We start from the raw sequence: 16,123 nt of genomic DNA on the forward strand, positions 1-16,123 counted from the left end.
GTTTCTTGGTCTACTTTAACACTTCAAATGAGCATCCTTGTATCTGTTTTTTTCATTTTGCCCAGCTATCTTTAGAATAATCCTTAGAAGTGGAATTATTGATTGAAAACATGCATTTATAATTTTTTGATGTAAATTTGATACAAAAGTTCTGTTTGGGGGCGCCTGGGTGGCACAGTCACAGTTGAGCATCTGACTCTTGATTTCAGCTCAGTCATGATCCCGGGGTTGTAGGATCAAACCCTCTGTGGGATTCCTTGCCAAGCATGGTGCCTGCTTGAGATTCTCTCTCTCCCTGTATCCTTTGCTTTCTCTCTCTCAAAAAATAAGATAAAAATAAACTCTGTTTGGTTGTTTCTGTGTTTTTTAATTTAATTAATTTTTTCTTTAAAGTAAGCTCTGGGCCAGTGTGGGACTTCACCTCACAAACCTGAGATCAGTGAATACTCACATGCTGCGCCAGCTGAGCCAGCCAGGCACCCCTGATTATGTCCATGTTTTTGGGAACCCTTGGTCTGCTGCTTCATTTTATTTTTTTAAGCCTTTATTTAACTTCCGGTTAGTTAACATACAGTGTGTGTAGTATTAATTTCAGGTCTGTAATACAGTGATTCAGTGTTTCCATATAATACCCTGTGCTCATCACAAGTGTACTCCTTAATCCCCCCTCCCCTGTCTAACCCCTGCCCCTGCCCACCCCCCTCTGGTAGCCATTGGTGTGTTCTCTATAGTTAGGGGTCTGTTTGTTGGTTTCTCTCTCTTTCCTTTTGCTTGCTTATTTGTTTGGTCTTTTTTTTTTTTTCTTGTTGATTACCTTTTTTTTTTTTTTTAATTCAAGTTAGTTAACATACAGTATAGGATTGTTTTCAGGACTAGAACCCGGTGATTCATCACTTATATACAACACCCAGTGCTCATCCAACAACTGCCCTCCTTCATACCCATCTCCCATTTAGCCCATTCCCCCCACCGCCCACCTCCCCTCTAGCAACCCTCAGTTCTCTATATTTAAGACTCTTAAGGTTTGCTTCCCTCTGTATTTATCTTATTTTTCCTTCCCTTCTGTGCTCATGTGTTGTTTCTTAAATTCCATGTATGAGTGAAATCATACGATATTTGTCTTTCTCTGACTTATTTCACTTAGCAAATAATACACTCTGGTTCCATCCACGTTGTTGGAAATGGCGAGATTTCATTCTTTTTGATCGACAAGTACCATTCCAATACATACATATGTACCATATCTTCTTTATTTGTCATTCTCTTACTGACTTATTTTGCTTAGCATAATACTCTCTAGCTCCATCCATTTCACAGTATTTATGCGTTCCAAGGCAAGGTCAAGAACGTGAAGCTTTGTTTGATATTTCACAAATTAAATAATTTTGGGATAATACTAGCATTTTAACTAGACTGTTGTATTAGGTAGGTTTTCTAGTTGGTCTTGGAGGCTTCCTTCTGGGAAGGCAAGGAGTTTTCACCGGAAATCACAACCTCTGTGAAGGACAGTAGTCCCCTTAGTCATGCTGCCTGTGGGGTGTGAGGGAAGCGAGAGCAAACTCGGGCAGTAGCTCAGCCGGGATTACCTCGTCAGTGCTGCCGACTGACAGGAGACTCCTTTCTAGAGAAGACATTTCTGTGAGCACATCCTGTCCAGATTGGTGTCTGTTCTTTTAAAAAAGTATTCGGAACAGCTGATGCCACAGAGTACTCTCAGATGCCCACTCTGTATTCTGAGAATTGTACCTTCTCATTAATCACGGTAAGTTACTCTTTACTTGGATCCCAGGAAGACCGTCACTTACCCACTTTTCAATCTTGAGACTTTGTCATCAACACCATGTCCCCAAAACCCTTTGCTGAAGGGGACGGCACTTCTGTCTACCCGAATGGGAGCACCTCGGCTGATGCCAGGCTAATACGCTGCTGGGATTCCTTCTGCTGATAAGCTTTGTTCTGTAAATGGATCCTGCAGCTTTTTCGTGAATATTAGTATTTACCGACTCCTGGGTACATGCATATGCATTGAGACAAATTTCTTTGGTCTTGCTAACTAAAGGTGGCATGCTCACGCCGTGTCTCTCTCTCTCTTTCAAAAATAAAACATTAAAAAAAAAAGATTCAGAGAAGTAGCCATTGTTACATAAAAGACAGAAAGGGCATGGAAAAATCATCCTCCTGTGTGACATTTGTTATCCCCAAGGTTTTCTAGCATAAGCCACATCTCTGTTGTTCCAAAATTTGGTCAACATAGCTCACAGATCCAGCCTGGAGACCCTTCGTAGCCCCTCTTGGTACACAGCCTGCAGCTTCACTGGGGTGTCTTCATCCTGAGCCTGAAATTCAGCCGCCATTTGTGCTAGCGAAGCCCACAGTTAGAGGCCTAGAGGTCACTGTGCTAACAAATGAGAACTGCATGCCTCCCTTTTTACCCATGTTTGGTAACAGCAGTTATTTTTAAGTTGCATCCAGGAACTAGCCTGTATACATACTCCTAGTTCTGTTACTTTTTTTCCTTTGTGCTGTCTACTAAAGGGATGGGCAGGAGAGTCAGCATTTATTGAGCACCTACTGTGTGCCAGACCCTGTGCTATGTGTTCAAATATATTATTTAATATTCAGAACAGCCTTGTGAGATAGGTACTCTCATCCCAAATTTCAGGTAAGTGAACTAACTTTCTCTAACTCTGGTTTCTCTGTTTTAATTATAAAAGACATATAAATTGATGGTCAGTGATACTGTAATAGTTGATGTATGGCAACAGATGGTAGCTACACTTGTATTGAACTTAGCATAATGTATAAACTTGTGGAATCACTATGTTGTAACATTGTGTGTCAACTACACTTTAAAAAAAACGTATAAATTGGTGATGGTTTTCTGTCAGATCTGCAGACCAGTTTTGTCTCTGCCTTTCCCTTATGTTTTGTAGTATTGGCTCCCCCTTTGTGACTCTTCCCGGGAGAGGTGATCTGTAGACAGCCTGCCTATGGCTTGTGAGACCCTGAACCCTCACCATGATGTCATTGACTTTCCTAGGGTCCTATCCTTCCCCTAAAGCTGGAGCGACTCTGGTTGTATACAAGGACCTGCTGGTGCTGTTCGGCGGCTGGACGCGGCCAAGCCCTTACCCCCTTCACCAGCCAGAGAGATTCTTTGATGAGATACACACGTACTCACCCTCCAAAAACTGGTAAGCCACAAAGATGAGATTCTTTCATCCTGGAGTAAAAGATTTTAAATAAATGGATTCCAGGGGCACCTGGGTGGCTCTGTCAGTTAAGCATCCGCCTCTTGATTTCGGCCCAGCTCATGATCTGGCCGGCCTAAGATCAAGCCCCTCGTTGGCGTCCACTCTGGGTTCCTCACTGGGCATGGAGCCTGCTTTCTCCCTCTCCCCCACCCCTGCTTATGCTCACCTGTTCTCAAAATAAATTACACACACACACACACACACGTATAAAATTAAATGAATGGATTCCTTATCTTTTTTGTGACCAGGAATCTCTTTGAGAATGAGGTAGAAGCTATGGACTCTTTTTAAGGAAAAAAATTTACATATGCACAGATTTTGCTGACAGTTTATTTTTGAGAGAGAAACACAGTGTGAGTGGAGGAGGGTCAGAGAGAGAGGGAGACACAGAATCAGAAGCAGGCGCCAGGCTCTGAGCTGTCAGCACAGAGCCTGATGTGGGGCTCGAACTCATGAACTGTGAGATCATGACCTGAGCTGAAGTCGGCCGCTTAATCAGCAGAGCCACCCAGGTGCCCCCAAAAAATCTTTTTTTAAGTTTAGAGAAAAAGGTTTAAAAAAAAAGTTGAAAGAAAAGTAAAACAAAAAACTAAAGCTATGAGCCTCTGTTCCCAAGAGAAAAAGTGGAAGAGATTTATTCTTCCTAGAAAAATGAACATGCCAGTTGGAGAATAGGGGGCTCATCAGTTTTGGCCACTAATTCCCCAGGAGTGCTGTGGATTCAGATGACTCATTATTCCCTTCTGTGTCCCCAAGACTGACTCCTGACTCTTTTTCCTTTGTTCTTCTAATGGACTACTTAGCACGGGCTCTTGCTGGTTACAGCTGATCTGGACTGTAGCCCGTAGAAGGCGGTGCTCCTTTAGCACACGCGGCTGTAGTGGCAAAGAGCCCTGGGGGCTTCCCTGGCCATCATCTCTACCTCTAAGCCATACACACTGAGGACTTGAAAGTGAGTATGGCTTTAGCAGGTTTGCAGGGAAGGCATAAATACTTTCTGCCACCCGCCGTTTATTATCCTTCAGTACCTTTACTGAAGGGGACGGAATCACTATTTCAAGTGGATACGGACTTACTGTTTCCGCCTGAACCACATACGACCAGGTGGTGCTGACTTCTTGGCTTCCTTCTTTTTATATTAGGTGGAACTGCATTGTGACAACCCATGGGCCACCTCCCATGGCTGGCCACTCCTCCTGTGTGATAGATGATAAAATGATTGTCTTTGGTGGCTCCTTAGGATCCCGGCAAATGTAAGTATATATGGTTTGCTGCCTATCAACCTGAAGGTAAATACTCCTGGGAATAACTGTAACAGGTCAGAGGAGTGAACTAGGCAGGTTAGTATTCCTGAGCATGGTTCTAATTAATCCAGCCAACCATTGCTTCCTAGCATTCTAGTTTTTGATCCCCTAGTCATACAGCAGTGCATTGAAAACCTTCCTCCATAAAATCAGAGCTGTGTAGAGTCTTTTCATTTGGTATGGGGTTCATTCAGTGCGGTCAAATTCTGATAAAGCCTCCACCTTCTCTGTTTCTACCTGTGCTTACAGAAGGCTACCTTCCAATTAGCAGAGAGTACCCTTACCTGCTCTCCTTTATGACCCAGCCTGTGCCCTTTTGGGCTTTAGAGGAGAGAGCTAGATTGACAAGACAGGTGAAGATGGTTCAGTCTCCAGATGGGTTGGGCGGGGTGAGTGGGTGGGAGCAGGTCCGATACACCCACTGCCCTCATCATCTCTGGCCACAGCTAACCAGCTCAGGCCAGAGTCCAGAGCCAGAGCCATCCGTCCGAATCCCTCTCTGTCTGATGCGGTGACAGCTGCAGTAGTGGTCATTTTCCCTGTGCTCTGAAAGGGAGGTTGGTGAGCTGTCAGCAGTAAAACCATTCCAGACCCAGCCCTGTTCCCTGGCAGACAGGGTGCCCCACATCTTCCTGTTTAAAACAGGTGAGACTGTGAGCTGCCCTTCAGATGAGAGAGTTTAGGGCTTTATGGTATTAGAGTTCTTATTCCTGTGTTCCTCTGTGTGAATAAATGACCTTAGCGAGGTGACCGTAAAATAGAGACTGCCTTCCAGGAGTCTGTCCTTGCGATACTAGTCCCTCGGGGGTTGATAAAACTGCAAATCTCATTAGCCATGATGAAATTAATTTTTGTAGTCGGAATTGATAAATCTTTATCTCCTGGACAATGATAAAGCTACCTTTTGCATCAGTTTTTCCTCTTCCTTGTGGTTTTTGCTTTTGAAAGACTGTATCTTGACCAGTAGCTATTTCCAATTAAACTTCCAGCTGAAGTTCATTCTTACTTCAGGTGCTAGTATGTGGCTGAGACTTGACTGCAAAGAGGACTTACGGGTCAGGGGGAAGAACAAAGGTTTGAAGTCTTAAGATGGGTTCCAGGGAAAAGAGGGGGAAGGAAAATAAGGTTTACGATGCTGGGGGCATATGGCATTGTGCTAGGCATCTTTATCAATGTGACTTCAAGGGGCACCTGGCTGGCTCAGTTGGTAGAGCATGCAGCTCTTGATCTCGGGGTTGTGAGTTCAAGCCCCATGTTCAGCACGGAGCCTACTTAAAAATAATAAACAAAATATAAATGCAGCTTCATTTACATGGGTCCCTGGTGGCTCCAACTCCTCATCCTCCTGTCCTGATCTTACAGGAGCAACGATGTCTGGGTCCTTGACCTCGAGCAGTGGGCGTGGTCCAAGCCGAACATCTCCGGGCCCAGTCCTCATCCTCGAGGTGGCCAATCTCAGGTGCTCAGGAATTAAAATAACTATTCAGCAAACACTGTAGCATCTTCCAGTTAGGATGGGAAAGGGAGGAGGGAGTCAGGTAAGATGCCAACATGCATAAACCAAAGAGACTTTGTCGTTCTTTTTTGCTGGTACTTATTTTTCAACTTCTAATGGGTTGTATTAATTTTTAGTGGCTTTATATTATGCCTCTCCCCAAAGCATTTACTTTGCTGTTTCATTTCTCAAGAGAGCCCTGCATTTTATGTGGTTGATACACTCATGTTAATGTTTGGTCAACAAATAAATGTATCCATTCTTGGATGAATCATCAGTTATGTTCACAAGGATCAGAATTGACATGGGTTTGGGAGACTGGAGAGCTTATGGTGACTCGAATACTCTCATTTGGGATCTGGGTAGGCTGTTTTCATATACCACTGATGCATAGGAGGTCAGGTGCCTGTGTCTTTGTAGTTTTATTTTAAATGTCTTCCTCTCCCCAGATTGTCATAGATGATGCAACTATCTTAATCCTTGGAGGGTGTGGCGGGCCCAATGCTGTGAGTATTGCTGGTGTGGCTTTCTGATGCACATGTTGCTAAGTGTTCAAAACCTGTTCCCTTGTGTCATCTTGTAAGCGTGTATATGACCATTTCCATGTCATTTGTATTTAGAGACTACCCTTTTCACTTGGGGTATATAACCTTTGTATTTTCTGGCTGAACACTGCCCCTTTTTGGGGAAGGGGGAGGTGCTTTTAAGCAGAGATGTTCATCTCTTACATAGTCATGTCTTTTTTTTAATAGTTCATTTTTGAGACAGAACATGAGTGGGGGAGGGGCAGAGAGAGGGAGACACAGAATGTGGAGCCGGCTGCAGGCTCTGAGCTGTCAGCATGAAATCTGATGTGAGGCTCACACCCATGAACGGCGAGATCCTGACCTGAGCCGAAGTCGGATGCTTAGCTGACGGAGCCTCCCCGGCGCCCCTCAGATATTCATATCTTTATTCTTCCTACTCCTGCTTCCTCTTTAGGCTGGAATGCTGTTGTTGTTTTTCAAGGAGGAGTGGGACAGGAAAATGGTTTACATGGAATTCATTTAAGAATGCAGATTCAGAAAGTTACGGATATGTATTATGTACCCCACCTACACACGCATACCGCCACAGGCAGAAGTAAATTCATTCATAGGTCACAAGCTCAATTTCATTTTCCTGGCCAGTGATAGTACATGAATAAATGGAAGCATGAGTGAATGACTAACCAAAAATTTTGCTTTTCTTTCTGAAGAGCCCCCACACTCTCTATACCAATCAGCATGGCTTTGAGTTTCCAACTGTGTGTGTGAGTGTGTTGTGACATGTACCACACCTGAGCCCTGTTGTTGGTCCTTCTCTTACAGCTCTTCAAGGATGCGTGGTTGTTGCACATGCGCTCAGGCCCCTGGGCCTGGCAGCCTCTCAAGGTAGAAAGTGAAGACCACGGGGCTCCAGAACTGTGGTGCCATCCAGCTTGCCGGGTGAGCAGGGTCGACGGGCCCACGAGAGGGGCAGTCCTGGCTGTGGGGCCAGCTTAGCTCATCACATTTCCAAGCAGATCTGTATGCAAATGAACAGCCCCTTGATGTCATAACAGAAGTGGACATTAACCATAACTCCTTGAGCATTGCTCATATAGGAACCTCTAGATGGGAAACCTGCATGGACCCCACTAATCCTTTTTCTTTGTTTGTTTTAATTTTAAAGTTTATTTATTTATGTAATCTCAGCACCCAACGTGGGGCTCGAACTCACAACCTCAAGATCAAGAGTCACACATTTTCCCGACTGAGCTAGCCAGGCTCTTCCCCCCACCTCATATACCCTGCTGATCCTTTTGCTGCCGGCTTTAAGCATCTCTTTGTCAGTGAACCTTTCTTCAAGGTCCCCAAACCAAAACTGACTCCTCCCTCCACCCCGCCCTTGTCCTGTACACACAACTCTAATGGTAGCACCTGTCACGCTGCAACAAAAATTACCCCCATGTCTGTCTCCCCTTCTCGCCTCGAAGGCAGACTACATTATTTTCATCTCTGCCTCAGGTGCCTATAAAATGCCTGGCCTGCCCAGATGCTCTTGGGAAAATGTTTGGTGTTTAAATGAACACTCAGAACTGAGCACCGGCCTTCTGTCTTCCAGGTGGGGCAGTGTGTGGTGGTCTTCAGCCAGGCTCCTAGTGGGAGAGCCCCCCTCAGCCCGAGTTTGAACTCTCGCCCATCACCTATCAGTGCCACTCCTCCAGCCCTGGTTCCTGAAACCCGAGAGTACCGCTCTCAGTCTCCAGTAAGGAGTATGGATGAAGCTCCCTGTGTTAATGGCCGCTGGGGAACACTGAGGCCCAGAGCTCAGAGGCAGACCCCCTCAAGCTCCCGGGAAGGGAGCCTTTCCCCAGCCAGAGGAGATGGCTCTCCCATCCTCAACGGTGGGAGCTTGTCTCCAGGAACAGCAGCTATTGGTGGCTCTTCCTTGGACAGCCCTGTGCAGGCCGTATCTCCTAGCACTCCATCCACCACTGAAGGATATGACCTCAAAATGGGACTTTCTTTGGCCCCCCGGCGAGGGTCACTACCAGATCAGAAAGATCTGCGGTTAGGATCAATAGATCTGAATTGGGATCTGAAGCCCACTTCGAGTAGCAATCAAATGGATGGTGTAGACAACAGGACAGTTGGGGGAAGCATGAGACACCCTCCTGAACAGACGAATGGTGTGCATACCCCACCACACGTGGCCGGTGCCCTTGCAGGAGCTGTCTCCCCAGGAGCCCTGCGTCGGAGCCTGGAAGCCATCAAAGCAATGTCATCCAAAGGCCCCTCAGCCTCCGCAGCACTAAGTCCTCCTCTAGGGTCTTCTCCAGGCTCCCCTGGGAGCCAGAACCTGAGCAGTGGAGAAACAGTGCCCGTCCCCCGGCCAGGGCCTGCCCAAGGGGATGGACATTCCTTACCTCCCATCGCCCGCCGCCTGGGCCACCACCCTCCGCAGTCCTTAAATGTTGGCAAACCTTTGTACCAGAGTATGAACTGCAAGCCCATGCAGATGTACGTGCTAGACATTAAAGACACCAAGGAGAAGGGGCGGGTCAGGTGGAAAGTATTTAATAGCAGTTCTGTGGTCGGACCTCCTGAAACCAGCCTGCACACAGTGGTACAAGGCAGGGGTGAGCTCATCATATTTGGAGGACTCATGGACAAGAAACAGAATGTGAAGTACTATCCAAAAACAAACGCCTTGTACTTTGTGCGAGCAAAGAGATAATATGTTCTAACTCCCTTCCCTTTCTGTGGCTTTTAATTTCCAGTGTGCAAGCATTTGGACTGAGAAATGGGAAAACAAAGGACAGAATTATCCCATAAACCAAACCCCCAGTTCCCCACCTCACTCACAGCAGGCTGGGGTCAAGCCTCCATTACGAAAAAAATTATATATAAATGTATAAATATATATTATATAGCCAGCTCTGTTTACAGAGAGGGAGAGGTCTCCGTCCTGATTCAGATCAGATTGTTGCTGTGTTTTAGCAGAGGCTCGGCTGCCTTTTCCTACATTGCTGGTAACTAGACCAAGAATTTAGGGAACAGACTAATGTCAGAACTTACCTAAGGCAACCGAAGAGCCCCCGTAAGTCCTCACGTGGCCTTCTCGGAGTCAGAGAAAGAACGAGCGTGTGTGAGGTGCGCAGGTGGAGGCTCCAGACCCTCGGGCTCCAGGAGCTGGCAGGGTGAAAGGAGCTCGTAGGGAACTGTACCTCCCTTCCCTTGAAAACCACAGAGGACCCCGAGTGCTAATGCCCTCGTGACTGAGCAAAGTTACCCAGCCGGGAAGTCCGTTCCACGTGTGTGTGCCAGGATCACCGTGGGACCATGTTTATGCAGACACGCCTGTCCACCTAAGTGTCCACTGGGCTTTTGCGCACTCCCTCTGTGTCTCAGAAAAAACGTTTTGGTGTCCGATTTGGGGATTTTCTGACAATCGTATTTGATTGCAAGTTGCCAAAAACCACATTTGTTCCCTTAAAACTTGATCCTCAGAGGCTGCCTTTTTCTTTGGGGGGGGGGAGGGCTTATGTGGATTTTTTTTTTTTTTAAAGCCCTCAAAGCCTTCTCATTTTCTGTTCCTTTTACAAAGCTAAGGTGCCCAGGGAAGTCTCTTAGAGATATTTCTGGAACCTTTTCTCTGGTATCGATTAGGAGGCTGATAAGGAATTCCAAGATGCCAGTATCATGAGAAATCCTCAAAGCATTGAATACTGTTTTTTCCTTTTCGGCTCCTTTTTACTCCCAAAGCACATCAGGCCCACCTGTCCGTGTTCATACAATGTGGAAATTGGTCCTGGAAGGAAATCCTAGTAATAGTTCCTTCTAGAAGCGATGTTTGCCCTTGTGATGCTATGCATTGTTCTGCCTGGCTGTTGAGTAGTGATTGGGTTCAGCGTCATGTGCTTAGTCTCTTTGATGCAAGGCTGGCCTCAGGAGCAGCCCCTTCTTTGTGATTGTGTTCACGTGTGGCACAAATAAGGTTTGGGATTTTATTTCATGCCATTTCTGAGATAAAGTACAACCCACTGGAGCACTTCCTTGGTTGACACAGGAAGTTACAAGTTAACCAATCTTATTGGAAGTTACCAATCTCTAAACCACAGGCTGGATGTAAGAGAGGTTAAAATAAAGTCAAATGTCACCACATAAATGTGGATTTTTGGTGATTTCTCATCAGTGGAAAGAGGATTTTTACTTTGTCTTTAGAATTTGGATCTCAAAGCAGTGCATTTCCCACCTTTCACACTCCCCTTTTTCTCGTTAGTGTTTCCCAAGCACAGGCCTGCTACGGCTGGCCCTGGGTCCTGGCTCTCGGCCAGCACTTCGCAGCCTGTCTGATAAGTGTGTTTTCTCCTATTACATCATGTTGAATTCTTTCCCCCAGCCGTTAGCTTTTACAGCCTGGCCTTGGTGGGAAAGCCCCTGTGGTGCCAAGCCCAGGAAGGGGCCAGCTCACAGGGAGGACTGTGTTCCAGAAACTTCCACGTGCTCCCTTAGATGAGGAAACTCCCGCGCCTTCTTGCCATGGCATCCACCTGCTCCCAGCTCAGCACGTAGCTTTCCAGACACCTTGCAAGCTCTCGGGCTGTAGCCAGTCCTTCCCTGGCAGAGGCTGTCAGATCGTGTGGGGTCCTTGTCCTTGAGAGAGAGCCGGCCTGTAAGATGAGACACTCCATGATTGCTCTTGCTGGACCTTGTTCATGACATTGCGCTTGTGCATGAACAGCATCTCCAGACTCAGTTCCGGTTTAAATGTAAAGTATTTGGAAGCTTCAAAGTTCAGATTCTCAACCTTGTGATCATTCCCTTTGTCCCGTGGCCTCCCTCAGCCAACTGTTAGCTTGTGGATCCCCTCCGTTTTCCCCACACAGGGAGGCAGTGGAGGTGACGATGCTCCTTGAAGGTCACCGGCTCCTCGGCACTCCACGGCGTCCAGTATTACCTGCACCGCTCCGAACCCGACTGTGCACAGCTCCCGAAGGAAACTCTGCCTCGTGTGCACCCGGTGGTGATGGGCTTGGTGGCTCCTGGGGGCTGTGGGCAGACACCGTAGGAGAGCGACAGCACAGTGGAGGTGCGGCCGCACGAGCGGTGGAGCTCTAGGCGTCTCGGCTGCGGACAGCTCCCGCGGCACCACCGGGGCTGCGTCCGTCAGGCCACGTCTAACCACAGCTCTGGCTTTGACATGACGCCAGTTTTGTCTTAAAATTCATGGAGAAAAAGGAGACAATTTCTCAAGCCTTCAGGACCACCTAAATTAGCAAGTATTTATCAGTATTTAAGTATTTAAAACACGTTTTGTTTCTACTTGAAGCTTTAACCCCTTCCGTTCCTGCAAGTGTGCCTTTGAGAGCCCCGCGCCCTGTCCGCCTCGTCGGCCACCCCATTGAGACTCTCGTGAGAGTCTTGGTGTCCTCCTGCCCTCTCGGACAGAGCTTCCGTTTCCGCACTTCGCAGGCTGGGCAGCGGCGAGGGTTCTGTGTTTGCGTTCACATTTCTGCTAACGTGGGTGGTGGGCTGCACAAACACCCCCACTCCCCCTCTCCGACTTCTGTACTTGAGGAGCACGAATCAGGTGTCGAAACAAGCTTAAATTTAGTTGTAATGCTGGGCTCACGCTCCTCCCAGCCTTCTACGGATTGATCTGATCCTAATGTGAGTTCTGTATCAAGAGCTAAAACCATGAACTATCCTAGGAACTGTGTTGGAACTCTTGAGAGAAATGAAGAAGAGGAGAACGAAAGAAAACCAACTTGAGAAGTCTTGACTTTGGAGAACAGAACGCCACCACCTGATGGAGAACAGAGGGCTACTTCCTGTCCTCTAACTTTTTCTGTTTCCTTCTGCTTTGCTTCTTTCCTCCCCCTTAAAAGTGATGTTCTCGGGTTTGTCTGTCTGTCCTTGTCCTTGTGGTGATCCTGGCATGGTGATGTGCTCTGCTTTGCGTTGTCTGTGCTCTCTTACCAGTGCACAAGTCCGTGGGGATAATCTGAATTCTCCGAGGGGCAAGGAAGCCGAACTTTGAGGCCTGTGTCTCGTGCAGCCTCCCCACAAAGTGCAGAAGGCATGTGTGCACGGTCACCAGTAAGTGTCTCCCTCTCACTGTGTCCTTGTCAAATGAGGGCAGCCGCAGGTGTCAGCTCCACCCCTGCTCTCTTGCCTCGCTCTGCTCCCTCCCCACCAACCAGGGTTACTGTCAGTGCACACCCCTCGTGCCCTGGCGAAGCTGGTGCTGTGAGTGATGTTTCCGGGGTCCCAGGTGGCTCCCCCCAGGATGGTCGTCTTAGGCACGTAACAGTGTAGGAATGACAAGTGGACTTCACTAATATTTAAATCTCTGTCGATTTCATTTTTTGTTAAGGTTTTCCCTGATGACTTTTTAGCAATTTAACAAATAAAACAAAATGGACAGAAGCGTCTTAACTGTTTTATTAGTAGAAAAGAAAGAAGAAAGAAAGCTGTTTTAGCAAGCAGTTGAGGATGGAGACGGAAGTTGGAGGCAAGGTAGTTGGGGAACCCACTCCTCCCCTGGCAGGGTTGTGTTTTGGGGCTGGGGGGAGTTGCCCTTCCCCAGGGGCAGCTCCCTCAGTCCTGCTCGGAGGACTTGGAGTTTCAGAGCGTCCTTGCTGCCCTGTGGTGCACACACAAGAGAGGTGATAAGCTTGGAGTGGAGGCTCTGGGGCCAGGACCACCCCATCCCTGGTCCCTTGGGCCAGCACAGCAAGTGCTGATTGGAAATAGGCCCGAAGCTCTAGGGGCCGCTGATCTGATCTTGCCTCCACCCCCACTTAGTCCTTCACCTTGGACACACAGTTCCTCATCTGTAAGCATACTTGTTTTTGTCTGAAAGGATCGCGAGGATGGACTGAAGTCTTATCCGACAGCACTGGCAGGGGGCCTGGCACCCAGGAAGAGCTCAGTAGGTGGCGGCTGTCATTTATGATTAACCCTTGAGGAACAGGATCATGAAGGAGAGGGGTGGGCGCGTTGTGTAAATTGTCATGTGCACACCCCGTGCCTGCACGTCTCTGGTCATCTGGGTCATCTTTTAGATGTCACCATGAGAACCTCTGAGGCTTTTGCGTCTCGAGAGCAGTAAGTAGCAGCTGCTGCTGTAAATCAGGTCAGAGCTGTCTCGTTGCTTAGTCTCCCTCCCGGACTTGGTTCTCTGGTGTGCTAGTTGAAGGCTGCCTCTGGCACATAAGGTGTCCTCCTGCCTGGAAGCAAGGGCACGCTTAGGTGGCTCCCCACGTGGAAGTGTCGACTGTGGACCGATGACACGAGTCTGCCCCGCTATGGGGGCCCTGGGAGGAGACCGGCGCCACAGGGCAGGGGCCGCTCCAGCGCCGAAGCCACTCGGCGAGCGTGGGCCCGTTTCTCACACCCACGGCTTTCGTGCCGAGCACGTGACGTTCTCTTCGTCCAGCATACACTGTACCGACTTTGTCCCAGGTTCAGGTTCGGGAGCCTGCAGCTCTCAGCCCATCTGCACATTTGTGTTTCCCAAGCTGTGGGATAAACCTTCCGTTCCTTTTTTTTTTTTAATGCTTTTTTATTTCTGAGAGAGAGTGTGAGTGGGGGTGGGGCAGAGAGAGGAAACACAGAATCTGAAGTAAGCTCCAGGCTCTGATCTGTCAGCATAGAGCCTGATGCGGGACTCGAACTCATGGATCGTGAGATCATGACCTGAGTGAGCTAAAGTCGGACACTTAACAGACTGAACTACCCAGGCACCCCTGAACCATCCATGTCTAACAGCCCGTAGTCCATTCCACTTCCCGTACTCGGAGGCACATAGCGGACTACAGCATGGTCTGAGGAAGGGCCCTGGGCACTGATGGCCCTGCCCCACATGCTGGCTGCTGCTGAATTGGCAAGCGGGAGCGTGATTGTTCTGAATTCTTTCCCAGTTGCCTGCGGAAGGGCTGGACTTGCACATGGTGAGTCTGTTGGGCTCGAGGAAAGAGATTTCGGCATCATTGGGAGGAATTCTGGGCAGACTTGTACATGTCAGGAGGAACCAGTTTGGCACCACTGGGGGGATTCAAGCTTTGCCTGGGCAGTCTATGGAATGACGCAGCGGTGGGTAGGGTGTGAGGGGTGATTGGTTGGTGGGCCTGGGGAAGGAGGCAGACACCAGTGCCTGAGGAGGGCCTGCCATGCCCAGCCTTCGGGATAGGTCAGACCCGTGAAGCCTCCCAGACCACATCCTAACTCGACCTGTCCCTGCCAAAGAAGTCACAGCGCCTCGCAGGGAAGGGGCAGCTTCACACTGTCCTTTCTCCTCAGGCCTTCGCCGCTCTGCTCCGGCTCACTCTGTGGTAGGCAGTGCAGGTGTCACTGACTCGGACAAGGAGACCTGGGCTCTGCGTGTGTCCCGACCCTCACTGCAGCCCTAGGCTCTCCCTCACACCACCCTCATCTGGGAGCCTGCAGAAGGCCAGCCTTGGCGGCCTCACTGTCCAGCAGAACAGGAGGCCTCACCCCAAGCTCTTGCAGGCTGGCCTGCTTGTGCTGCTGCCACAGGAGGCTGGTCCCTTGCTTCTCTGTGCCCTGCCACTGCGCCCCAACCAGGCGAGCATCCCTAGCTTAGGTCAGCCTTCTGCTCTCAGCGACCATAACTCCCTACCAGCCTCTGACACACCGCTGACAAAGGCATTCCGGTGCTCTTGGGGCTGCTGTGGGCGGAAATGTCGTCACCGTTGCTGGGAGCGCTCAAGCAGAGACTGACAACCTGCCGGGAGGCGATAGAGCTGCTGTGTGCATCAGAGCAAGGGTGGGGCCAGGGCCCCCCCCCCAGGCCCTTTCCATCAGAGGACTGCCCAGAGAGGCTGCAGGACAAGGACAAGGGCTGACTTTGAACCGGAAAAGACCTTGGTTCAAAAGCTGGCTCTGGCACTTTGGGCTGAAACAAGTCATCTCACAACTTGAGAGCTGAAAGCCACATAGGGGTCCCTTGGTCCCATCTGTGCCCCCAATTTTTTGTCACTCAAATGGCACTGATGCTATGAGCCGCACAGATTAGCAACCTAGATGGATCCGGCAGTAACTGTGGTGGAGTGGGTGTGCTTCCCCAGGAGACCACTTGGGGGCACCCTGTGAAAGCTGCGGCCTGGGTGGGCACTCTATCAGAGGCCGACTTCGCAGGGAAACTGAATGCCCATTTCTCCCCTCCCGCCATTGGTAAAGCCTGGGTAGGGCCCCTTCCCTGGCCTCTGCCACATGTCTGAACACCATCCCAGGCTGGCCCCGCTGCCCTCTGCGCCTCAGCCCCCAGCTGTGGGAAAGCCAGTGTTCTCCCCTCTGGGCTGGGCTGCGGGCCCAGGCCCTGTCAGCATGCACAAGGCGGAGCTGACGTCCTAAGCAAATGCCTCAGGAGCCTGGCAGAGTGTGCCATTTCCCGCCAGGGAGCCTGTCGGCCCACCCACTGCAGGGAAGGGAGAGAGGGCTGGGGACCAGGCTTTCCCAGGCGGAAACCTGGAAGGAAAAGGGAGCTGCCGCCCACTGTCAGCAAGGCCGGAGAGCCCGAGACTGCCCCAGGGGACATTC

General features: G+C 49.3%; 1 protein-coding gene across 1 annotated transcript in view; it reads left to right on the forward strand.

Annotated features, from left to right (window-relative positions):
• The window catches only part of FBXO42 (F-box protein 42), a 91,631-nt gene extending 78,643 nt beyond the window's left edge, over positions 1 to 12,988 (forward strand). The window contains exons 5-10 of the mRNA XM_029948061.1: positions 3,041 to 3,194; positions 4,397 to 4,507; positions 5,921 to 6,017; positions 6,503 to 6,559; positions 7,403 to 7,519; positions 8,178 to 12,988. Of these exons, the coding sequence (XP_029803921.1) occupies positions 3,041 to 3,194; positions 4,397 to 4,507; positions 5,921 to 6,017; positions 6,503 to 6,559; positions 7,403 to 7,519; positions 8,178 to 9,293 (1,652 nt within the window). The 3' untranslated portion in view covers positions 9,294 to 12,988. The remainder of the gene's footprint in view (positions 1 to 3,040; positions 3,195 to 4,396; positions 4,508 to 5,920; positions 6,018 to 6,502; positions 6,560 to 7,402; positions 7,520 to 8,177) is intronic.
• Positions 12,989 to 16,123: the final 3,135 nt, after the last annotated feature.

The sequence above is a fragment of the Suricata suricatta genome, chromosome 8 (genome assembly GCF_006229205.1).
Source record: "Suricata suricatta isolate VVHF042 chromosome 8, meerkat_22Aug2017_6uvM2_HiC, whole genome shotgun sequence".
NCBI classification, from domain to species: domain Eukaryota; kingdom Metazoa; phylum Chordata; class Mammalia; order Carnivora; family Herpestidae; genus Suricata; species Suricata suricatta.